This window comes from Micropterus dolomieu, linkage group LG21, assembly GCF_021292245.1.
Source record: "Micropterus dolomieu isolate WLL.071019.BEF.003 ecotype Adirondacks linkage group LG21, ASM2129224v1, whole genome shotgun sequence".
NCBI lineage: Eukaryota > Metazoa > Chordata > Actinopteri > Centrarchiformes > Centrarchidae > Micropterus > Micropterus dolomieu.
In genome coordinates this window covers 22,479,837-22,503,951 of record NC_060170.1, presented here as the reverse complement: position 1 = coordinate 22,503,951, position 24,115 = coordinate 22,479,837, and the positions used below count along the sequence as shown (strand labels likewise).

General features: G+C 40.2%; 4 protein-coding genes and 1 long non-coding RNA gene across 5 annotated transcripts; 3 read left to right on the top strand and 2 right to left on the bottom strand.

The window, feature by feature from the left end:
* Positions 1–5,457: 5,457 nt before the first annotated feature.
* On the top strand, positions 5,458–6,741 carry mtrfr (mitochondrial translation release factor in rescue). The gene is made up of 2 exons (XM_046035341.1): positions 5,458–5,912; positions 6,341–6,741. Exons 1-2 carry the CDS (start codon positions 5,646–5,648, stop codon positions 6,569–6,571), a joined length of 498 nt encoding a protein of 165 aa, XP_045891297.1. The 5' UTR covers positions 5,458–5,645; the 3' UTR covers positions 6,572–6,741.
* An 816-nt stretch (positions 6,742–7,557) lies between these two features.
* kmt5ab (lysine methyltransferase 5Ab) lies at positions 7,558–11,842 on the top strand. Its single transcript, XM_046035205.1, has 8 exons — positions 7,558–7,715; positions 7,911–8,014; positions 8,925–9,072; positions 9,354–9,552; positions 9,652–9,739; positions 9,949–10,008; positions 10,277–10,467; positions 11,207–11,842. The coding sequence occupies exons 1-8, from the start codon at positions 7,706–7,708 to the stop codon at positions 11,415–11,417; spliced, it is 1,011 nt and encodes a 336-aa protein (XP_045891161.1). The 5' UTR covers positions 7,558–7,705; the 3' UTR covers positions 11,418–11,842.
* A 2,101-nt stretch (positions 11,843–13,943) lies between these two features.
* Positions 13,944–16,996, bottom strand: rilpl2 (Rab interacting lysosomal protein-like 2). The gene is made up of 4 exons (XM_046033896.1): positions 16,503–16,996; positions 16,260–16,411; positions 14,826–14,948; positions 13,944–14,390 (listed from the first exon to the last, which is right to left on the bottom strand). The coding sequence occupies exons 1-4, from the start codon at positions 16,794–16,796 to the stop codon at positions 14,369–14,371; spliced, it is 591 nt and encodes a 196-aa protein (XP_045889852.1). The 5' UTR covers positions 16,797–16,996; the 3' UTR covers positions 13,944–14,368.
* On the top strand, positions 16,518–21,121 carry LOC123959691. The gene is made up of 4 exons (XR_006822378.1): positions 16,518–17,020; positions 20,207–20,347; positions 20,452–20,750; positions 20,888–21,121. It is a non-coding gene; the product is annotated as an uncharacterized LOC123959691 (long non-coding RNA).
* LOC123959688 (RILP-like protein 1) lies at positions 18,107–23,946 on the bottom strand. Its single transcript, XM_046033894.1, has 8 exons — positions 23,494–23,946; positions 21,937–22,087; positions 20,864–20,982; positions 20,470–20,745; positions 20,142–20,339; positions 19,478–19,641; positions 19,290–19,385; positions 18,107–18,945 (listed from the first exon to the last, which is right to left on the bottom strand). Exons 1-8 carry the CDS (start codon positions 23,815–23,817, stop codon positions 18,852–18,854), a joined length of 1,422 nt encoding a protein of 473 aa, XP_045889850.1. The 5' UTR covers positions 23,818–23,946; the 3' UTR covers positions 18,107–18,851.
* Between the last annotated feature and the right edge of the window lie 169 nt (positions 23,947–24,115).

The window sequence follows — 24,115 nt, the reverse complement described above, 5'->3', positions numbered from 1 at the left end:
GGGGGGGGGGGGGGGGGGGGGGGGGGGGGGGGGGTAAAGAAAATATATACATTTTTCATATCATTGCAAGGTGGGGACCTCAAGAGGGTCACTGATTTATTGCCAACTCTGAAGTAGCCTATATCTGATAACTTAACAAAAGCATTACAAGGAAACCAGATTAGCAATTTCTTATGTTGTGCACAGAACTTCACAGCCTTTCTATAATTAGTAATATAGCTTATTACTCAATTTATTATACAGAAAATTTTTATCATTGTAGTACATGTGTTATCAAGCAGAACAATATAGTTACACTTCCTTTACAATGTAAGGAAATTATTTTCACTGACTGTCATACATCACACATCAGATCTCGATAAACAAAATAGTTTAAAGTTCAGAATCTTTACTGTACATTGTATAATTTGTTGAGAACAAAATGAAGCAATGGTCAATGGAAACTAAATTACCAACCAATTGAGGGCCGGATTCAAAATCCCATAAAAAAGCAAGGTAAAACAATTAAATCACAGGCTGATCCAACTTGCATGACTTTCATCATAGCAATTCATAATGTGACTAAGTAGTGTGTATGGCCCCTCAAGTCCATGTTTGCACTCTAGAACACATCTGGTCATGCTCCTGATGAGATGGTGTCCTGGGGGATCTCCTCCCAGACCTCGATTAGGGCATCAGTAAGCTCCAATCTTAATACAAAATGTCCCAGAGGTTCTCAATTGGATTCAGGTCTGGGGAACGTGAGAGCCAGTCAGTGGCATCAATGCTTTCGTCATCCAGGAACTGCCCACACACTCTGGCCACATGAGGCCTGGCAGAGTCCTGCACCAGGAGGAACCTGACGTGAAAGAGTCTGGAGACACTGTGAGGAACGTTATGCTGCTTGCTACATAATCCATTTGTTTGTAGCCCTCTGGAGGTCAATTTGTAGGGCTCTGGCAGTGCTCCTCCTGTTCCTCCTTGCACAAAGGAGCAGATACCAGTCCTACTGCTGGGTTGATGCCCTTCTACAGCCCTGTCCAGCTCTCCTCGTGTAACAGCCCGTTTCCTGGTATCTCCTCCATGATCTTGAGATTGTGCTGGGAGACACCTCAAACCTTTGTCTGGACTACCTGTGCAACCTGAATGGGCTGCATGTACTGCCTCAGTAGTGACAAGGACACCAGAAAACACAAAACTAGAGAACAATTGTAAGAGCAATTGTCTGTGGCCACCAGTGGTAAAACCATTCCTTTTTTTTGGGTTGTCTGGCTGTTGCTTCTCCAATGCATCTGTTGTCACTTTAATTTACACCAAAACAAGTGACACTGATTTACAATCACTTGTGCTTCCTAACTGGACAGATTGATTGTTTAATTGACTTGATCGATGATTAAGTTTTCCCTTATTTATTTATTTTTTTGAGCAGTGCATATAAAACTGATTTCTTACAAATAGAGCACATTATATACATTACTGGAAAGGTGAGTCTTTTGCAAGAGCCACATAAGAATGACATGATTATATTTTTCTAAAATGAGGATCCGTTTTAGTGTGAGCACTAAAGATAAAGTTCAATTAATTTGAAATGAACGTCCCTCACCCGCAATATCAGAGACATGTCATCACAGGTCGTCAGAGAGATTGTCTTTTCTCTGTGACCCACATAGTTTCCTGATTTACTAATTATAGTCATTGTCAAGGGAGAGAGCAGGAGCCATTACATCAGTCCATTTTTTCTCTCCATATGCAAAACAGTTTGAAAGTACTTTTGCAGTAATTATATTTATTAAATGTGCACCATTATTTGATTTGACCTTTTTTGGAATCCTTCATAAACTACAAAAGACAGTTCTCCTTTTGCACTGATAGGCTACTGATTTAGATTCAAAAGCAACGTTTAGAGCTGTTTAAAACAAAGTAAACCAATGTAAAAAGAGTGTGTTGTGTATGACAAAGAATTAAAAAAAAGTGTAAGTGGGGGAAAGTGGGGGAGGGTTGATATAGCTGCTCTATCCAAAATGTCACTTCTCTCAGTAGACTTGAAAATTGGCTGCACAGTTTTCTCCTTCAGGGTCAATGGAGGCAGCAGTAAGCTTGGGTTCACTATGTGTAATATTGATTCCATATATTTTATATGATTCCAACGTCAGGCCATAGTCAGGCCGTTTTTTTCACTGAAGACATTTTGACATGTCACAGTAGAAAAAGCACAGGTATACATTCTCCATTTTGCTGCTTTGGTTTCAGGTTCCTGTATTTTTCCTACTATGACAAGTCAAAAGGTCTGCTTTGAAAAAGGCCAATCAACTTAAATGTAGAGGGTGGTGATGAAGCAGTGGATAAGACGCCTGCCTTTGGTTTGAGAGACCCGGGTTCAATTCGACATTGTGTCCCTAAGCAAGACACTTAACCCCTCGTTGCTCCAGAGGCGTGCGACCTCTGACATAAATAGCAATTGTAAGTCGCTTTGGATAAAAGCGTCAGGTAAATGTAATGTAAATCAGACATTTAAAAACAGCCACCATCCATATCACATAAACTGCAATCACTAGCATCACTATCAACAGCATCACTAAATGTGCAAGACCTGGCATGTGGGCACATTTATGCTGACCATACCTTGACATACACACTAACACCCTTATTTGAAGTACAGAGGTACTGTATCTAGAGTACAGAGCACAGTATTACAGTTGACTGAATACTGCACAACAAACCTAGTAATATACAGGGTCATACCACAATACACCTTGAGATTGGGACACCTTTGAGCTACTGTTAAGTTTACAAGCTGTAGCCTACCATATAATTTTCCACATTACTTGATTAATATGAGTTAAATATTAAATGTACATAAAATGGAAATGTGTCTTTAGCAGTGTGGTAGCATATTTTAAAACAGACAGTACGCTGTATAAAACAGTTAACAACCACTAAAATAAATTCATAGCAGCAGCAGAGCTCATTTGCTATGGGACCTTGTCAGATGGCAACAGCTGGAATGATGAGTGAAGGGGGTGGGCAGGGTCATTGTAGACCAGGGTTGCCTTTTTTGTAATGGACCGATTATATAGTTTCTGGAGTTGCAATTGTTTGTGTCCATTGATCTTGCTGGCCTGGTTGACCACCTGGGTCAGCTTGTTCCTGTGTCTAAGTAAAAGTTCCTGTACCATTCACAGATACAAACAAACTTACATGTGAATCCACTGTTCACAACACACACACACACTTGCTTGATGAAAACCCTGAATCTCCAAAAAGTCAATATCTTTCAAAATGGACATAAATGTGATACTTTAAGTTTCACGGTAGTGGATCTGGGGAGTTTTGCCTTGTCGCAAGGGCCGTGGTGAGGGCATGTTTGCTGGCGTTGTTGCTCGCTTTTTTATAAATGTAGTCTGCATTTGTCACAAACCCCCGGTCGTGACCCTGGCCTTCTTGCTGGTATGCGTGTGAATGTAGTATTTCAGTTCTTTCCCCCCTTTTTTTGGTGTGTCTGCTGTGTGCTTGGTTTGTTTTGGTTTGTGTCTGTCTCTGTGTTTCTGCTCTCTCCTTCATGCTCTGAGGCTGCTGGAGGGCGTGGTCGCCAGTGCTCCGGTCTACTCACCTGAGGCACATCACGTCAATCAAGCACACCTGTTTCACATCCTGCAATCTACTCACCTTTAAAAGCCAGACCAACCTTCCAGTCCCTGCTAGATTGCTGTACCACTCAGTATGAGCATATGCCAGCCAACCTTTGTCCTGAACTTTTTGAGTCTAGTCTGTTTTTCCTGAGGAGCTGAGAGCAATGTGTGTTTTCCCTGTCTTGATCGTAGATACCAGCCTGGACCCCTGAATCAGATATCTCACCAGCACCACAAGACCCAGAGCAGTGGAACCTAGACCACAAACCCTCTGACCAACCAGAACATCTTTCACCCAATCCACACCCCTGTTGCACTTGTCTTGAAAATAAACTTCCTTAAACTGAACTTAACTCTGGTCTATGTTTGAGTTCTGTCCCCCGGTCCTGACAGCATTGGTCTGAAAGGTGAGTTTATTGTCAATGGTTGTTCCCAGATATTTAGAGCGAGTGACCTGTTCCACTTCCTGCTCTCTCATGATAACTAGCATGAAGACAGGCCCTGTGCTGCCTGCTCCCATCTTACCTCCCAGACACAGCTCCTTGGTCTCTTACTGACCTCAAGATCAAGGAAGCTGCCGTCAAACCAGGTCCCAAGGTGGTTGATGTGCTGAGAGTAGGAAGGGCTGTTGACATCCTGTAGGCAACCAGGACCATGTCATCAGCATACTTTGAGTATGATGTCTTTGCTTTTATATTTTACCTCATTTGTGTATATGGAGAATAGAAGAGGAGCTAAAAGAGGTGCGTCCCTCTCTCACTTCAAGAAGCTCTTGAAAACTCATCTCTTCTGAGAACACTTCCTCTTACAACACCTCTAACTCTAAACCTCTAACATGCACGTCCTGTGCTCTTCTTCTTCTATCCCCTACAATGATCTTGTATTGATTGCACTTTTTGTTAACCCTTACTTCCTTCCCTAGGTATCTACCCCATTGATGTGATATGTACTGTGAGCTCTTACTAGTATTTATTGCTGCTCTTACTAGTATGTATTGTCAGTTGTAGATCTGTATTTGATGCTCTGTTGACGCTTGTATGTTGTTCCTCAAATGTAAGTCGCTTTGGATAAAAGCGTCTGCCAAATGAGTAAATGTAAAACACACACCTTGTGAAACAAAAGTATTTAGCACAAGGCAGTCAGATGGTGTTATTTATACAGATTCGTTGGGGCCTCTCAGAAACACACTGGACACGGCTGTTACTGAAATTCATGTCCCTCAGGGGGAGATGAGGCTGGACTGTATTGAAAGCAGAGGAGAAATCCACAAAAGTACACTGCTTCACCACATCACTTTATCCAAAAGAGTGAGTGGTGTACTCTACACCTCGGCTAGACAATCCATCCATTTGCTTAGAGGTGTGAGCGATGGGTCTGAAATCATCAAGTGATTGTGTGTGCTGTTTTTGGGCACTGGGACAATGGTTGCCAATTTCCAGGCCTGGAGGGAAGTGGTGTTTCTTAGTAACCTAATATAACACAGAATCTTAGAGGGCATGAGGTTTTATTCACAACTTATGATAGTTTAATTATCCTTCAAAGCATTTAGGCACCGAACTTCCAAATGATTTAAAGGGGGCCACGTGACTGTAGACGTAGCCCTGCCACATTTAATATGCCAACCTTAACCACCGTTCTAGCACAGGTACGCCCTTCAAAACATCTACTAGAAAGAGGTTTTAAAGAAACTCAAACATACGCGTTCCTATTTTTTTTTTTTGCATTTTCCTACCTGCTACAGACACACGATGGCGGCAGAGGGTCAACAAAGACCTGGTATACTGTCCACGAAGAAGAACACAACGACTGCCGATTGGTTGAATGTAACAGAAGCGTAGAAGAAGACATAGGATAAGGCAGAAGATAAACACGAAGGCGCTACTGTGACCGTGGAAGAGACAGAAAAGTAGAATACAGTAGCCCTAATACTCTTAAAGGTAGACATATTTGGTAAAAGAACTGATATTTCTGTGCTTGGTGACCTACATCATAATGTAATGCGTTCAGTCACCAAAAAAACCCCACCTATTTAAAGAGATGTCGTTCATCAGCTGTATGTACAATGTGTCCAGTCGGGTCGTATGGAGAGGTTCGCCCAGTGTCTCACCACTGCTGAGGCCCCTCCCGCCTGGACTGACATGCGTTTTGGCAGCCGGTAAAAAGGACCTGATGGACCTTCCTGTCCTGAATGAGGACGAGCTTGAAGAGCAGTTTGTGAGAGGGTCTGGACCCGGAGGACAGGCCACCAACAAAACCAGCAACTGCGTGGTGCTCAAGCACATACCCAGTGGGATTGTTGTGAAGGTTAATCTTGTTTTTAAATTAATCTGTGTGTAACGTTCATCACTGTTATCTTGTCAGCCCACGTGTAATAGATATGTGGTGAGTAATGACCCAAAACAGATCAAACAAATCATTCTCACCTCAAGGCCCATATAGTAGTTGTGTTGCTGGTGCTTTTGATCATATTACATGATCTTCATTGACAAATGGGCAGTTGTCATGGAAATGTTGAAATGGAAGGACTTCTTGACGATGTTTGCTTAAAGGTTGAGTTTCACACTTTACTGAAGTCCTTTTGAGTGCCAAGAAAAATAGAGAAATGATGATGACCAAATGCTCCAACAGCTACTAAATGGATGGGGTGTTTTTTCTTTTTTTTTTCTTTCAACCAAAGTTATGTGATTTACTAACCATGTTAATTTAAGATCTTTGGTCATTTTTTTCTGCAGTGCCATCAGACCAGATCTGTGGATATAAATCGAAAGCGCGCTCGGGACATTATGAGAGAGAAACTCGATGTTGCATACAAAGGAGAACTCAGTGAAGTTCTTGTAAAGAAGAAAGAGGCCGAGCTGAGGAAACAAGAGAAGAGGAGGAAGGCAAATGAAAATCTGGAGAGAAAAAGACTGTTTAAAGAAGCACTGGCTGCAGACTCCAAACCTGGAAATGACACTGTTTAAAATGTTTGTTTGTGTTTTGTGTATAGAATGATAACATTAATACTTGAATGTTTAGCCTTTCATTTGTATAGCATCTTTAATACAATAGTACATCACACAGTACAAGAGAGAGGAGGATTTTTTACCAAAACTAAACTAATAAAATGATTGAATGGATGTCCAAAAAAGCATTCATATGAGTATGTGCTTGGGTAATTTAACTTAGATACAGATTTCTTTATTATTTGCATTTGGTGAGATAATTTCCCTTCACTCATTTCCTGTAAAATGTTAGTGTTAATATGTAGTCTTTGTGTCAGTTCTGACTGTGAAATGACAGAGCATTTCCTGCTGGCTCATTTGAAATCGAAAACACAAGTTAACTTATTTCAGCTGCATCAATGATATTTTTAACTGGATAATTTTCTTAGTCTAACATTTATCCCAGTTTATCATTAGATGTCAGCAAAAGCTCTCTAACTCTAACCTAAACCTAAAGGCTTGACCTGTCCTGCTGCCCCCCAGTCTATGCTATTGTCAGTTGTTCCACACATAGGCCTACACTTATATCAGTTAAATGCAAAGACTATTGTTTGCCCTATGGCAGGCATATCTACAAGGTAAAGTGTAGTTTAAAAATATATGATTTTTTTTGCTGTAAATGGATTTTTATTTATTTATCCTGAATAATCTCCACGTAGCGTTATAGGGAATTTTAAATTCTACTCATTTAATCGATGGTGCTTTCTGTTCAGTATTTTATATACAAAAAAGCCTTGTTTTCTATGCCGAAGATTATTGAATAATAATAATAGCTTATTTAATTCAGTCAATCCTACTGAAATCAATGTCTCTTTTGCAAGATAGACAGGAGTACATTGGATGAGAGTACGGCAGAGTTTTCGGTGGGGCACGTGTCTGTCTGAGAGGTCTGCCTTTGTGTGACAGCCAGAGCTGCGGCCAATGAGAGAACTACATTCATGCTCGTGCCCCTCCCATACGGATGAAACAGCCAATGAGAGGCGCAGTACGGTTTTTAAATCCACCAAGCTCTCACCGCCCTACTCCGCAGCGTAGTGCTCTTATGTTTGTCGTTGCAGAGGCAGTGAACACAGAAAGTCCTCGTCCTCTCTGGATTTTTTTGTGGAAACTGACATGGCAAAAGGTAAACGTGTTGTTTCAGTAACTGTTGTATGCTGCACAAGCCACAGTAGGAGCTAATGGCAAACGTTAGCTAGCGTAAATAGAGGGTTGTTTACAAATAAAACTCGCCGGCCGGTAATTGTCGGCTTTTGTGTAGCGTTGGGTGAGAAAGCAAAGCAATGCTTAACTTTTATTGTTTATTTATATGTTCATAAAGGGAAGAAAAATGTACTGAGAACCGACAAAAAGCCCGAGGACAGTGCAGAACATAAAGTCACCTCACGGAAAGAGACGAAGGAAAACAAACCAGCAGCTAACAAGGTGCGTTTTGTTATTAGGCTTTACGCCTTTGTGTTTGTCAAATAAAGTAACGTTAGAAAACCAACTAACATTGGTTCTTTCTCACGGTCTGTGTTAACACACCACCGAAAGGTTACTGTGACTGGTGCCTCCAGCTTGTCACTTTTCTGTTACAGTGAACTAAACCACACTGCAGGAAGCTTCGTGTTTATAACGGACGTCTTTACTTGCATTTGAGGCTTTTAGGTTAAACATGTCGAGCTGTGCACTGCCCCTTCCAACCTTGATGTAGAAATCAAGTGTACTAATAGACAGACCATAGCTATTGGTTTAGGGTATGTAGTGGAGCTTAATCCTAAGCGTTTGAGATGCAAACATATGTTTCATTGACACTAGAGAAATTGCTTAATGGAGCAGCACATGACATATGGCCCAAACTACATTCTGTCTGATTTTATATATTAAAAAAATACATTTTAATATGTCTGTACATGACACTGGTTGTGTACCTGAACATTTTGTCAATATTCTATCCAGTTCTGAAGTGGTGAAATTCTCACCAGCTTGCAGTTTGTAAATTGTTTTCTGGATCCAATGAGCTTTTTAAGGAAACTGTTTTTTGTTCACACACACACAAAAAGTGATCCAAAGAGAGTGAACTGAACAGGAGCAACTTGCCTCTACATTCATCTTGTCTTGAATTCATGCATGCTGTGATTGGGTGGGAGCAGTAATAAAGACATTTAATACAATCTAAACACAGCCTTATAAAATAAGACCTCATTTATTTCATTTTACTGTAGCTAACCCTAGTTAGGTGATTGTGATGTAACTCCTTAAGTTTACTCCTGTGTATGGTACAATATAAGGTTCTCCCCCCCCCCCCCCCCCCCCCCCCCCACCAAGGTAAATACATCTTTGTTTTTTGCAGGATTGCGTAGGTACAGTGCCATCAATTTTTCAAAATTTGCGGAGTCCAAAAAAACCGAGATCCCCGCTGAGTGATGGTTCAAGCATGCTGATCCAGGAAGGAAATGAATCTGAGGCAACTACTCCTGACATGTCAAAGCTGAAAAAAGGTGAGTAGTGAGTACCTATTTAACTTAAATCATTCTACTCACTAATCTGAAATGCTGTTTAGTCTTTTATTTTATTACTTGTGATCTCTCAGCTATTTTGCTATTAACCCCTGTGTTACTGTATGGTCAGCATATTGTGTACCACAGAAAAAATATCCTGTGAATGGTAGCAGTGTTCACTGACCACTCTCTTATGACACTAGTTAACAGTGTTTTGTTTTTTTGAAGGATCTTCACTGTCTTGATTATGTCAATTTCATTCTATTTCTTCGTCATTTTAGACATGCCTGATGAAATAAAGTCTGAGAGTTGTGAGCCCAAAGAGCAGAAATCTGAAATGGCCTGTCTCCGTCATGGAATAAGAGAACAAGTAGAGCAAAAAGAGTCCACGACACACACAGATACCAGGTCTGCAGCAGACATCAAAGTTTCAGCAACCAAAACACGGAGTAGAAATGGCCGTAAAGTCAGGGCAAAAAAGTGAGTGCAGAAAAGACATCAGTGTACATTTATTTATAAAAAAAAAAGACTTTCTATTTGCTAATAACCTCATTACTTTGATAATGTCTCTTCTTTCAGGACGGAGAATAAAGCTCCCCAAAACAGAAAGGTCACAGACTATTATCCCATCAGACGGAGTAACAGAAAAACTAAGGCAGAGTTAAAGGTCTGTATAAAAATGCTTTCTGTGTTGTATTAATTGTAAGTAATGGGAGAAAGCAGTTTCCACCAAGTTAATACAGTGTCATTTTGTACCTGTCGTTATTTACATATTCATATTTATTTGCTTATATTGTTTGTTTTGCGTGAAGAGTTTCTATAAGGAATAATGCAATCTTGCCATAAAAAAGTTTGACTTACTCAAATTGTTGACAGAATGAAGAACACAGACACCTCGATGACCTGATAATGAATGGCATTGAAGAAGGAATGCAGGTAACGGCTGACTGGTTTAAATGTACGGTGCCGTGTTCCAAAGCTCGGCAATGATCAGGCAAGAGAGTAGCATATTGTATATTTAACTACCCTTCAGTATTGTAAATATTTTTTGTAAGCAGTGTGTTTTTGTTTTTAAAAAAAACATTGGCAGTATTATTCCTAAATGAGTAATATTGATTTTGGAAAAGTAGAACAGTGGTAAAGCAACGGCACACCTACTAATTCATTTGAACTTCACACTTTGTTGCTTTTTGTATGTTGACAGGTCAAACACATAGAAGGAAAAGGAAGAGGGATATTTGCCATCAAGAGCTTCAAAAAGGGAGAGTTTGTTGTGGAGTACCATGGAGACCTACTGGAACTACCCGAGGCTAAAATGAGAGAGGCCAAGTACGCTCAGGATCCCCAAACAGGCTGTTACATGTACTATTTCCAGTATCAATCTAAAACATACTGGTAAGTCCAAACGCCACCACATCGAAATAGGATTGACACAAGATTTCACACTTCATTTCTTTTCCCTTCAACTTTCTGGGAAAAATACATTTTTAACTGCACACCGGGGGGGGGATTTTCTAGGACAAAGTGCACATTTTGTTTTGCACAACATTTCTATAAAATTAGTTTGGATGTGGCGCCCTGGTGGCTTAGTGGTTGAGCATGGTTTGTTGCAGGTCATATTCCTCTCTCTTCCCATGTTTCCTTTGTCTGCTGGTCCTCAAAAAAAAAAAAAGAAGAAATAAAATGATCACCTTTTTAAAAGGGTTAGTTTTTTGTTATTTTTTTATTGAAAGAGCAACATCTTAAATATCATGTACTGTCTTTTAGGGTTGCATCTAATCTATTAGATAATCTTATTCATTGTCGATGAATCTGTCATATTTTATTTATTTTTTTTCAATGAATTTATTGGTCTATACAATGTCAAATGTTGATCCGTGTTTCCCACGCCTAAGATGATTGGCAATATCTTTGCAATCATTGTCTTAGAAAACATTCACCCCACTGACTTAACGTGAGGAAAAACAGACTTGGACTGTCTTAGAAAATTAGTTCTTCTAATAAGCGGTCTCAATGTTTATAGATATTTCCTAGGTGTCATTAAGATTGCAGTAGGCTTGAAAATGGACTGACTTGTGTGTTTAAAACCTGTCTTTTTGTTTTGACAATTTAATCTTTGTTTTACACATTACAGTGTGGACGCTACAAAGGAAACAAGCCGTCTTGGAAGACTGATTAACCACAGTAAAACAGGCAACTGCCAGACTAGACTTCACGCCATCGATGGAAACCCTCATCTGATCTTGGTGGCTTCCAGAGACATCAAAGCAGAGGAAGAGCTGCTGTATGACTATGGTGATCGGAGTAAAGCCTCAGTCTTGGCTCACCCTTGGCTCAAATACTGAAACCTCAACAACAGAAAGTTCATATTTCAGATGAATTGGTGCTCTCTGCTGTCCTGTTCAACTTTATGCAAAAGATGCTAGAGATGAGCAGTCCTCAACATGCTTTTTTATTAAGTATATAAACCATGTTTTTGTCTTAAATGGAGGCTAATGCTTCAACTCATGAACTCCTCACTCATGTTGTTATTATTTTTTTTTTTTGTTGTTGTTGAAACAGTTGTTTTTATCATGCTTTTTATGTATATTTTTAATCTAACTGTAGCAGATTGACACACACGTAAAGTATTTCTCCTGGATAAGTAATGTTTCACATTGTCTTACAAAAGGAAACCCCCTTTTGTAAGGAATATAATTGACCATTCAATTTCACTATTGTAAATTACATGTGCTGTAAATTGAGGAATAAAACTTGAGTTTTCATTCCAGCTATAGCATGACTAATGATGGAGATCTGAGAAACATGGTGTGTGTGTGTGCGTGCACACACACACACACACACACACACACACACACACACACACACACACACACACACAGTAAAAATCTCCTCCAAGCCATATCTCCTACTGTGGTCCCGACAATCACTCATGTGATAAATACTTCTCTGGCTTCAGGAACCTTCCTGACCACTTTCAAAAGGGCTCGGGTTACACCCTTGCTCAAAAAGCCCTCACTTGACCCAACTCAAGTTGAGAACTATCGACCAGTGTCTCTTCTACCTTTTTTATCAAACTATTGAACAGGCAGTATTCAAACAGGTCTCAGAGTTCCTCTCACAGAATGACCTCCTAGATCCATATCAGTCTGGTTTTAAGAGTGCCCACTCTTCTGTCTGTAACAGAAGCCCTAAGGTCAGCTAAAGCTGCAGCCCAATCCTTGGTTCTTATCCTGCTTGACCTATCAGCTGCCTTTGACACAGTCAACACGGGATCCCACTATCCGCTCTTTCAGCAATGGGCATCTCGAGTAAAGCACCCCTGTGGTTCGAATCCTACCTCTCGGGGCGTTCCTACAATGTTTTGTGACAAGGACAATTATCCTCCTCCCACTGCCTCTCGACAGGGGTGCCCCAAGGCTCAGTGCTTGGGCCCCTTCTCTTCTCAATTTACACCACCTCACTGGGCCGATCATTCGCTCACACGGCTTTTCTTACCACTGCTACGCAGACGATACGCAACTCTACCTATCCTTCCCACCAGGCGATCCCACCGTCTCGGCGCGGATCACGGACTGTCTATCAGACATATCTGCATGGATAAAGGCTTGCCATCTTAAACTAAGACTGAACTCTTGGTCATTCCAGCCAAGCAATCTATCCACCATAACATCAAACTACACCGCAACCATCACTCCAACCAAGGTGGTGAGAAACTTGGGTGTCATGATTGATGACCAGCTGTCCTTTTCAGACCATGTTGCTGCTGTCTCTCGGTCACGCTGCTTTGCTCTATACAACATAAGGAAAATCATGCCCTACCTCACTCAGTATGCCACCCAGCTTCTGGTACAGGCCATGGTTATGTTACAGTTATGGTCGACTATTGCAATGCCCTCCTAGCAGGTCTTCCAGCTTGTGCAGTAAAACACTTACAAATGGTTCAGAACGCAGCAGCACGTCTGGTTTTTGATCAGCCCAAAAGAACTCATGTCACTCCATTACTCCGTGACCTCCACTGGCTCCCCGTGGCCTCCAGAATCAAATTCAAGTCACTAATGCTTGCATACAGAGTGACTACTGGGTCTGCATCCATCTACCTAAACTCCATAATACAAACTTACGTTACTTCTCGGCTGCTACGCTCCCCCAACGAACGCTGCCTGGCTCTGCCATCCCTTCACACAAAGCAATCTGAGTCCCGGCTATTCTCCTCTGTGACACCACGATGGTGGAACAAGCTACCACACGCCATCAGAGCAGGGGCGTCCCTCTCTAACTTCAAGAAGCTCTTGAAAACTCAACTCTTCCAAGAACACTTCCTCTTATAACACCTCTAACTCCTAACCTCTAACATGCACTTCCTGTGCTCTTCTTCACAATGATCTTGTACTGATTGCACTTTTGTGTTTTGATTGCATTTTTTGCACTCTTACTTCCTTCCCTAGGTATTTACCCCATTGATGTGATATGTACTATGAGCTCTTACTAGTATGTATTGTCAGTTGTAGATCTGTATTTGATGCTCTGTTGACGCTTGTATGTTGTTCCTCAAATGTAAGTCGCTTTGGATAAAAGCGTCTGCCAAATGAGTAAATGTAAATGTACTGTGTGATTCATCCAGTCACTCTCAATATAGAAGCCTACATTAACACTCAGGTATAGGACTTGAGTAACAGGGATTATGCCTTTTATAATTAAGCCCTAAATCCTTAATATCCTGTTATTGGTGTGTTTAAAGTCAAGTGATGCTGTTGTTCATCTGTCTGCTGTGATTTGTCTACTTTGACTTGAAATCACAACATGTAATATTAATGTGAAATAACACATAAGCTTTTAAAAATACTGAACCCCAGAAAAGAAACATACTATTTAAAATGTTATTCTTTTAAATTTATTTGATAGCTGACAGTTGAGTTACAGAAAATGTGTTTTAGATTACTGGAACCCCATGAAGCCCCTTGACTTAATTTTGATTTATAAAAAAAATGCATTTTAAGCCTATAAATAACTTCATTTTGAGTTAATACATACAAGAGACTCTCCAACACTACTAAGAGAAATACTTTCCAGTTTCATATCTTCACAAAACATTCCACATAATATCTTTCTACTCAGGAAACACTATATTACTATACACCATCTTAGGTAAAAAATACCAGTTCAAAATACACAGCTTGTTAGACTGACAAATACACATTGTAAAAATAGTCAATATAAAAAGTGGTTAACTGATGAGAGTGCAGACAAATACTGTTTGTCTTCTTACATGGTCCGTTCTTGGGAAAGGTTTTTCTTATTTTCGCCTGAATGAAAACCTATAAACAGAAAAAATAGTTAAAGCAAGTGGTGTGAACATGGAACAAGTAAAACTGCTCAGTGCCAGAAAGAAACATTGAGTCATGGCAGACTGTAATTACTGACAGCAGCACTAGTTTGGCAGACACACTGCCAATTTCCAACTTCTTTCCTTCTCTCATTCAGTGCTCACACAAACATCCTCAGCATCAGCATGAATTCACTTGGTCACAAGTATATCATTAGGAGATAGCAGACAGGCTGTGAGAACAATCTCCCAGCTAGCTTACTCCAACATCATGTGGTTGCTGCTGAAAATGTTCCTGAAACCTTGCCATCTGATGTGTACAGCTAGAAATAAATGTTTAAATTACTTTGGGCTACTTCTTTAAGATTATTTCTTTGTTGTCTGCACATTCACATGACTGTATTTAGCGATCCCGCCTGTTACTCACAGTTTGCCTATGGTTGTCCTCTCCTCTTTTGCACCATTTATTGAGGCTGGACTGTGCTCTGTAGCTGCTGGTGTCTCCAAATCCACTTCCACCATGGCTGGTTCAGCCTGTGGCAAAATCCCACTGCAGAGGAAAGGAGAGCTTCATGGTCACTGAGAATATTTTGTGTAAAGGTGTCGTGCATCAAAAATAGGTGTACAACTAAATCCACACTGTGAAGTTGGAGCTATTTATGATATTGAATTATTCTCTTCCCCTCCTATAACCAGTGTTGTTATTTAAAAAAATTAAAGTAGTAATGAAATGGGAGACTAATTTCAGCTTTATATCATCAGCACAGGTCATTTGTACTGCTGATATTTGCAAAATCAGCTGAAATGCGGTAGAAATTTATTTCGGAATTACATATGTCACATTAGCAACACAAAAATTGCTTTTTTGAAAACCAGTGGATTATATTATATTGTACGTATTTATACTAGAGCAGATATATTAAATGATTCTGTATGAGTAACGACATGGGTAGGATAATACTGGGCATTGGGGCCCATAAATAAAATTATCAGTATACATCCCTAGAGTATATGAGTGTTAGATGTGTAATAATATTAATATTGTCAGTGAGTCTACTAGTAGACCTACAGATGGTTTTTAACAATCTGTCATTCTTAAGGAATTTATTTACCATCTTAAATTAGTGCTGCACAATTAATCAAAAATGTTATCCAAATGGCAGTATGGTCAAGTGCAATATCCAAATTGCAGAAGCTGCAGTTCATTTTTTTTATGAAGGTAAATGTGTGACAAACCAGCATTGTAATGAAGTACTGTAGTGCTGCAGAGATGACCTGGCCCACAAATTCTCCAGATATAAGAAAACTTGTTTGTTTGGTACATACCCTAACAAATGTCCCATCATCATGACTGTAATAAATTTTTCAGTGAAATTTAAAATTGTGTTTAAAAAGTTATTATTCCCACTGATCGTGAATCATACCGCAAATCGTAATTTCTGTCAAAATAACTGCAATACATATATTTTTTATCTTAAAACATGAACAAGTTGTACAATTTTAATCAACATTTTGACATTGGAGTAACACATTAGGACTATTAGCTACACTTAAACAATCTGGTGTAGTACTGCAATTACATTCTGCTTTTGAGAAGCATATGTTCAGGTTTTGATTTTGTTTTTTTCAGTGTGTCAGAGAGGTGTTGATTTAATTATATGGTCATTTGTGAAGCTGTAGTTAGTGGTGGATTACATTATAGTGAGGTGATCTGTCCTCATCATGTGTATAAAAATGGAGGTGGACCACACATTGCAAACATATTACATTATAATGCACTTTAAGGAAAGAGGTTACATGATGGATGTTGAACCTTTGTTTGAGTCCTAGCTGAGAGTGAACTTTACGCTCAGTTGCTCACCTCTTGTACAGCTGAAGCTCCTCCTGGGCGACCATGAGCTGAGCCTTCAGCTGGTTCCTCTCCTGCAGGACCTCCTTCAGCTCCTGCATGGTGAAGCGCGGTCTGTTGGGGTCTGTCAGGTCCACCAACAGCTGGTTTGGTCCCACCGTTTGCTTTGATGGCACAGAGGGGGAGAAAAAAATCACTTCTAAACGTCCACTTGTGTCTGACAAGAACTTGTCAACCAGGCGATGTAAGACTCACCGTGCCCTGCCCAGAGGAGCTCTCCTTGATGATCCTGTCCAGCTCACTCTTCAAGTTGTCCCGCTCCATTTTCAGCTCCTCCAGAGACAAGTTGTATTTGTTGACCAACGTCTCGAACATTTCCAGCACGCGGACTATCCTAAACTGTAAATCCGAGACTTCTTCGCCCGTGCTGCTTATTTTCAACAAATCTCGCCCGATTACATACGAAATGTCATACACATCTTCAACCGTGAGCTCAAACGCGTCCTTCTCGAAAGCCAAGGCTGGCGACGACTCTTCAACGAACTCCATGGCGGCGAAACGATAAAAACACCGGAATAAAGCAAACTTTACTCTGCCAGCTACTACCAACAAAACTCTATAAACAGCGCTTTCTTTCTTGTTGTCTTCGCTTCAACACATTTACTGGCAGAAGGTTACTAACTTCCAGAGCAGCAGCACTTCCCCCATCACTCACCCACCAATGACACGACTCGTTGGACAGCAGAGAGGAGGGCAAAGTATCCTAGAGACAGGTGAGTACAAAGATCGTGTACGACTCAAGATGACTCCCTCAACACTCTCGATCGAACTTCGTTTTTCACGTTTAGAGAAAGCAGGTTTTGCACTTGTCAGGATCAGGTGAGAAAGCACGTGCTTTTACGTGTTTACAGACTATTGCTATTCTGAAATGGTCAAAACTTGAACCCACTTTTTCAAAACTCTTCATACAGTCTGCGTCACCGACATGCATCTTGGCCAAACAGTTCATCTCACCTCCAAATCTTACTCAGACCACCAAAACACTTCATACATGTCTCAAAATAAGCTCGACCATAACACTGGCTACAATTCTCACTCAGGAAGGTTGCTCATAACACATGGACTTGAAGTGATGAATGTTTATCTTTGAAGTTTGAATGATTTTTCACATAAATTAATATTTACTTAAAGAATAACATAATTTCTTTATTGACTGTAAATATGTAACAAGAATAAAACAGAAATGCATAAATTAGCTTCAGTATCCTTTACATTTTTCTTTTCTATAGTAATTTAAAAGTTCAAACAAAAAACTGTACCAGTAACACTGGTACTTCAGACACAATGACCACACTGCTTGTAAATATCAACCCCTGAACCAAATCTGCTAAAATGCAAGCTCATTTCCTGCTTTACATTCAGATTGCAGTTCAAAACCATTTTTTTTCAAAACACTCCACACAGTTCTCTATGCAAATTTATGTAAATATTCTGCTAAAATTTTCTATATATTTCTGCTTGGTTACTAAGAAAATGCAGTATATTTGCCATCATTCTGTTTTTGATGTTTTAACAGTTTTGGACAAAATCAAAATTCAAAATGTGCTGCAAATATATAGTGTTATATATAAATATATAGTGTAGTGCAGGTGGTGAAGTATATTTTTTGTTATAACCTATTTTCTATAAGTTTGTATTCATTAGAGTTAAATGGCCCAGGAAAGATTCTTACCTACACAAAATGATGTCTATTTAATACTATTAACTATCAAAACTGGGAAAATTCATTTTAAGGACATGAACATGACCTCTACGACATCTAGCATATTTGATAGTAACTCAACAACAACATTCAAAAGTTGAAAAATAAAACTTTATTACTATTTATTATTCTGAACAAGCATTATTTTACAGATGCAACCCAACCCAGCACATATTGTTTGTTAGGACATGTTTTTACAGTACTCATTGTTGGAATAGGTTTCTTCTGGTATTTTACCAGTATGATTGTACTACTCTAAGTATAAACCACAGAGTGTGGTGCCAGACTGTAGTGGTGCAAGTACACACTAACATCCGCTTTTCATCAATTCAGTGCTGGCACTAAGCACATGATCTTAAACAGTCTCTTACTGGAAAACAGAGGAACATGATCATCCAGCTCATTCACTGCAACTTGAAATAAGACTCACTAACAATACTTTGCCATCAGATACATCTTAACATCACTTAAACACACACAAATGTGCCATTTATGAGTCTTATGGCAGCTGGACACATTATTTAAAGACTGCTGAAGAACTTGAAAGTGCTTGTTAAAACTCTATTCATACTCTCGTACCCTGAGAGGTCATAAATACACATACAAGTGCTCAGGCATTAGCCACATTTACTTTGGTTCATTTAAAGCCTTTCTCAAGTTAGCTAAAATTTTACCAAAATATATTTTAAAAGTTGACACCAGTCATGACAACAGTGGTTCATTCATCACAGTTTAAAGTGTATAAACATCTTACAGATTTAGTTTAAAATGACCAAATAATGAAGCCATTAAACCAATTCCTGTAAACATATCTTTGACAAACTGAGAATTTTAACACAAGGTCATACAGAGGACAGAAGTATTCTGATTGGCAACAACGTGGGGTCATCTGCAATCAAACCGGCTGCCACCATCGGCATAATGGCAGTGAAGATCCTGATGAAAACGGAAACGGTGACAATCAGAATAATGATATGTTTAGAGTTAGAGAACACAACAAGCATCAGAAGTATTATTATCAGTATTATATTGTATGTTGTGACCCTCACCTTTGACATCTCATTTGATACGAAACAAAGCTCTAATTGTTTTAAAGTAACATCAGTTAAGGTTGTCTGATGACGTTTGTAAGAGACATTATGTTGATAAATTACACCAATGGAGTGTCACAGGAGAAATTAACACACGGCAGTGAAGCGCTGGCCCTCTTGACAAGTGCAAAGGTAAACCTTGGTGAATGAAGAAAAGTGTGCGAGAGTCGTGGCAAACTCTTTACTCACAAGCGTCTAATTCCTGATTCAGGCTGATCAGTCGAACTGGAGTATGGCGCAGGAGATGGAGCACAAACAATGGAGCTGACATCCTCAAACTCCTCACTGTGGAATATGGGTGACGCAACGGTTAAATTTGCGCATCAGTTATATGCAATTAAGATCTGTCCAGTCTTAATTTTGGAAAGAAATCGTACCTTTTGTAATATGCCAGTTCTTCCTGTAGCATGAACACTTGGGCCTTGAGTTCATTCCTCTCCTGAAGGACATCTCGCAATTCCTGCAAGGTGAAGCGAGGTTTTTCTGACTCGTCCTCCAGGCTGTCTGCTTCCTCCTCTGTCTCTGTATCAGCTGACACCTTCTGCAGTCAAAACACACATTCAGCATTTCTCCCTGCACAGAATGGCCACACACTGACACTAATAATGCAACGGGTGGCTTTGTTTCGACTACCTAAAATAGTAAAGGTACTCTGTAGAGTTATGGCCACTAGTGATGTTGTAGAGCAATGTTTTGATAAGCAGATCGCTGTACAGAAGGACACACATGCGAGCACACCACAAGGGTGTAAGGGGGGTAACAGCAGAGTGGTGGTGGTTATTCATATCAATAGCTGGCAGAAAATAAGAAGTAAAATGCTGTAAGCTGGTGTAACTAAAGCAGACTTAAAAACAAAACAAACAAAAGCTTTTGCAAATGTGTCACAGGGCAGAAAATGTGTTCAAGACTCACCAGCATGACAGTTATAATGCTTTGTGTTTATTGTAAATAGTCGTATCTCTTTGTGTTTATTATAAATAGTTGTGTCTCTACTATAATCACAGTAAAACTATGCACAGGGGAGGGTTAAGCAGGTGTTACCAGTAACAATGCTGTTTTGTCCTCATCATCGTCACCCTCTTCCTCATAATTTTCTCTGTTTGAAGAGCTCCGGAGAGGGGAAGGACTCTTATCACACTCAAAGCAGTTCGCCAGGAAGTCAGAGTCCCCTCCACACTCCACCCACACTGAATCTGGTTTGATGGAGTTGGATGGTGAGGCGGCGGCTGCTGCTGAAGACTGGATTGGTAAAACAAAACCACTTAGGCACTAGAAAACCTGCCAGATTTTATGAACTATAGAGAAACATAATTTCAACCTAATTATATTCATGGTTTACACCCTATTGAAGATAAGTCCTTTTCCTTACGGTTATCTGTGGTGATGGAGGTGATGACATCCCAGATCTGGCAAGAGAGGTTTCTTCTATGTCAGTGACCTCTCTCTCCAGGTCCCACCCCCGGAGCTCCTTTCTCAGCCTCGTGACCTCCAGCTGCAGAGCCTCCAGCTCCTGCTGCTGTGCCTGGGCTGCAGCTTCCAGCTCAGCCCTCTGCTGGATCAGTGCCTTGCCCTGACCCTCCATCACCCCCATCCTGTGACGAAGGTCCTGGTTAATTTTTATCAGCCGATGCTGCTGCATCTGGAGCTACAGTTGAGTAAAAAGTCATATTATGACTTCACAAAATCTGCTCAAAGGAAGTAAATTGCAAACTAATATAAATAGTTTGTCAGGTGTATGTGCTGTGTATGTTCTAAATCCTCACTGCCTCAACATCCTCGTTTTTCAGTGTCAGCTCGTGGTCTTTAGCCCGGATTTCATCCCTCTGCTTATCCACCAAGTCTTTCAGCTTCTTCATCACCTGACTCTCCTTCTCTGACATTCCTGTGGTATCAGAGAAAAAAACACAGAAAAATGTTCATGCAACATCAATGCAATCTAACAAGAGGCTGCCACACCATTAAACAGAAAAGTGTTTTTTCTATTTTAGTGCGTGTGAAGGTGTGAGTCTTAAGTATTTTCGAAACCACACTTCTTTTTTTTTGATTAATTTCTTAATTTCAAGTTGATTGCCACAGTGTATCAAAATGAAGTAAAACTAATGGCTGACTAAAAGGTAGGAAATCACTCTGAAAAGTTATGGTAATCTTTGGAAATTTGTCATCAGTAATGTAAAATATACACAGTTTCAGTTCAGTTCAAACCACTAGTACTTCAAAACCTGGTCTCTTAAAGACTTACAGAGACGTCTTCGTGGTATATAAGCATCTGTAACACCTTGAATGTATTTTATTTCTAGACAAATAATTTGTCAGTAAGCAGACTAATCATATCATGCAGTACACATTCAATTGGATGTACGTGTTTATAAGCAGTGTATCTGTACTGTTGCCTTGACTGTTAAGTATAGCTGCAGCCACCATGAAAGTCTCACACAAGAGCAAATATTTTGGTCTGCTTCAAAAATAGTCTCCTTTACAAGCCCCTGACTGGCTCTCTTCTTGGCCTCCTTTTTCATGTCAACATAAAAGCATGCAGCATATACTGTGACTACACAGGATAAATATGTGTGACACACAGCAGATGATTGATCAGCGCAACGCAAATAATTCCTGCAATGCAATAAATATTGGCATGGTATCGGATTGGTAAGTCCATATCACCATATAATTTGAACATGAAAATTTCAAATTAAAGCCTCAATGGAGGCAGAGAATTTTTCATTTTTATTATTCCACTAGAAAAGTTGAAAAAAATCTAAGGAGAATAATATGTAAAAAATAATAAATCCTTCCTGTCCCATAAATCAACCTGGGTTGAGAGCTGCAGATAACCCACCCTCCTGTTTCTGCAGGTCTTCCTCTGGTACAGGGGACTCTTTGAGAGAGATGGTGGCTAACAGCCTCTTGTTCTCTGCCTGAAGCTGAGTGATTTGAGAGAGCAGGTCCTGGACTTCTCCTCTCAACACATCCTCCACCATCTCCAACTCCTGAGCATATGAAATAATAAAAAAAGAGTCTGCACAGAGTACTAGGTATTTGTTTGAAAAGAGTTGCTCCATGAACACCAATGAGGGCATGACAAAGTCAACAACACTTAATGGGGCAATGGGGCGAGTTCAAAGGTCAAAATTTCAAAGGGAACGCCCCCTTAAGTCAGAATCCCGACTTCGGAAGTCGGGAGAATCGCACTACCCCGACTTCGTGATCCAAGATGGCTGTCGGGGTATCAACAGTTAGTGAAAGCTCTAGTTTATACTGTTTATTAGCACTTCTGTGTACTTGTGTCTCATATAAATGTTCGTACACAAAGTGCTGTCCAACAGCTGTATGTGGTCGTGTTGCTACAGTGTTTAGTATGAGTAAATACCGCAGAATGCGTTTTTTTAATCAACCGGCGTATCAATAGCTAACCTGGCTAGTTGTAAACAACGGCTGGCTGAGCAAGGTTTTCTGACTTGTTAACTGGAACGCCGTCCACTTGGGTGTGACGTCATTCCCAGCTCCGACCTCCGACTTCCGAGGTAAATGGAACACGCCATTAATACACTATATTAAACTAATGTACCGTAAAACTTCAATTAAAAGCCTAGTCCCAATCAGAAGCCTGTCCCTTTTACTGGCCTGGTGTAGCTACATGTTTTGACTAAAAAAAGGCAGGTCTCAATTAAAAGCCTGGTCTGGTTTTTATAGAAGTTCTCTGCATGCATAAAGCCCACGGGGTTGCCTGCTTGAGCTAAGCTGCTTAGATCACACATACAAATATAAATGTTTAAACTTTAGTCAATATGGACATCATTAGATCGTAGGATTCTCCACAATATAATGTTTAATTCATTTTGTGGAAACAATGTATTATTCATTCAAATTTACCAGCTTGGTAAAGACATTAAAGGCCTGCCCATATAAAAACTCCTGCCCCAAATATAGGCAGTGTAAGTTTCGTGATTTAAGTAAATAAAACCCAGGCTATTAATTGATGTTTTACGGTAATTATAGTATACTATACTATAATTATAATATATAATTAACTATACTAAGTATTAAAAATAGCGCTAAATTGAGTTATTGATAAGTCAGTAATTGCCAGAAAAGTACTCAATGGTAGTTAATTGTTCAGCAATTTAAATAAAATATTTTTCTAGTTTAGGCATTTCTGCTTTTTTCTGTTTCATCATAATTAACTGATTAACGTTACCTTTAGGTTTTTCCACTGTTGGTCTGACAAAAAGAGCACTTTTGCTAATGTCAAAACATAAACAACATGTAGGTCACACCACACATGCACAGTGGCAGACAGACAGGTAGACAAAGGGAGCACAACCAGGTAACCACACAAGTAGACAGACAGATAATAAAGAGACAGGCAGTTAGGTTGACATGAACACACACAGACCTTCTGGTGCTTTCTCTCCTGCTTGTATCTGTCGCTCCGCTCCTGCCGCAGCCTATCCAGCTCCCTCCGCATCTCCTCGGCCTCCTGTCCGGCGGCTCCGCGGCTCACCAGCGCCTCCAGCAGCTCCAGGACCCGCACCACTTTGGGCACCACCCCGACCAGAGACTCGCACCCAAACCTGTCGATGATCCGCTCAAACTCCTGTCCGAGCACCGCCGCTATGTCGTACACATCCACAACGGTCAGCTCCGCCGCGGGTCTGTCCAGCGCTGACATGACGCAGGTTTCCATGTCTGTCCTGTCTTTTATTTTCACCTCTGACATTCAACATATCTCTATTTCCTCCGACACCCTGAGTAGACTCACATTTGCTGTGGAGAAGCTTGCGTGCGTGAACATGGACTGAACTTGTTTCAGTTTGTTGACAGTTTAAACTCCCGACGCAGTTTTATTTTTCATGCTGCCTTCAAAGCCCTCGTGAAAACTCGTACATGTTACTGTCAACGGTCATACATATCACCCTAGCGCATGTTCAAGTCAGTAACTGCTTCTCAAAGTCACAGAAGCGTCACGAACTTTATAAAGCAACTAGTGTATACTGTAAATAAGAAAGCTTCGTTTG

What these genes read in the sequence shown, in the direction of transcription:
- mtrfr (XM_046035341.1), top strand. Translation starts at nt 5,646, where the DNA reads ATGTCGTTCATCAGCTGTATGTACAATGTGTCCAGTCGGGTCGTATGG. An exon ending in CCAGTGGGATTGTTGTGAAG is followed by an intron (nt 5,913 to 6,340) that starts GTTAATCTTGTT and finishes TTTTTTCTGCAG; the next exon opens with TGCCATCAGACCAGATCTGT.
- LOC123959688 (XM_046033894.1), bottom strand. Translation starts at nt 23,817, where the DNA reads ATGTCAGAGGTGAAAATAAAAGACAGGACAGACATGGAAACCTGCGTC. An exon ending in AGGAGAGAAAGCACCAGAAG is followed by an intron (nt 22,088 to 23,493) that starts GTCTGTGTGTGT and finishes TCATATGCTCAG; the next exon opens with GAGTTGGAGATGGTGGAGGA. An exon ending in AAAACGAGGATGTTGAGGCA is followed by an intron (nt 20,746 to 20,863) that starts GTGAGGATTTAG and finishes ACTCAACTGTAG; the next exon opens with CTCCAGATGCAGCAGCATCG.
- rilpl2 (XM_046033896.1), bottom strand. Translation starts at nt 16,796, where the DNA reads ATGGAGTTCGTTGAAGAGTCGTCGCCAGCCTTGGCTTTCGAGAAGGAC. An exon ending in GCTCCTCTGGGCAGGGCACG is followed by an intron (nt 16,412 to 16,502) that starts GTGAGTCTTACA and finishes GTGCCATCAAAG; the next exon opens with CAAACGGTGGGACCAAACCA. An exon ending in GAGCTTCAGCTGTACAAGAG is followed by an intron (nt 14,949 to 16,259) that starts GTGAGCAACTGA and finishes TTTCCTCTGCAG; the next exon opens with TGGGATTTTGCCACAGGCTG.
- kmt5ab (XM_046035205.1), top strand. An exon ending in CGTAAAGTCAGGGCAAAAAA is followed by an intron (nt 9,553 to 9,651) that starts GTGAGTGCAGAA and finishes CTCTTCTTTCAG; the next exon opens with GACGGAGAATAAAGCTCCCC. An exon ending in AAACTAAGGCAGAGTTAAAG is followed by an intron (nt 9,740 to 9,948) that starts GTCTGTATAAAA and finishes AATTGTTGACAG; the next exon opens with AATGAAGAACACAGACACCT.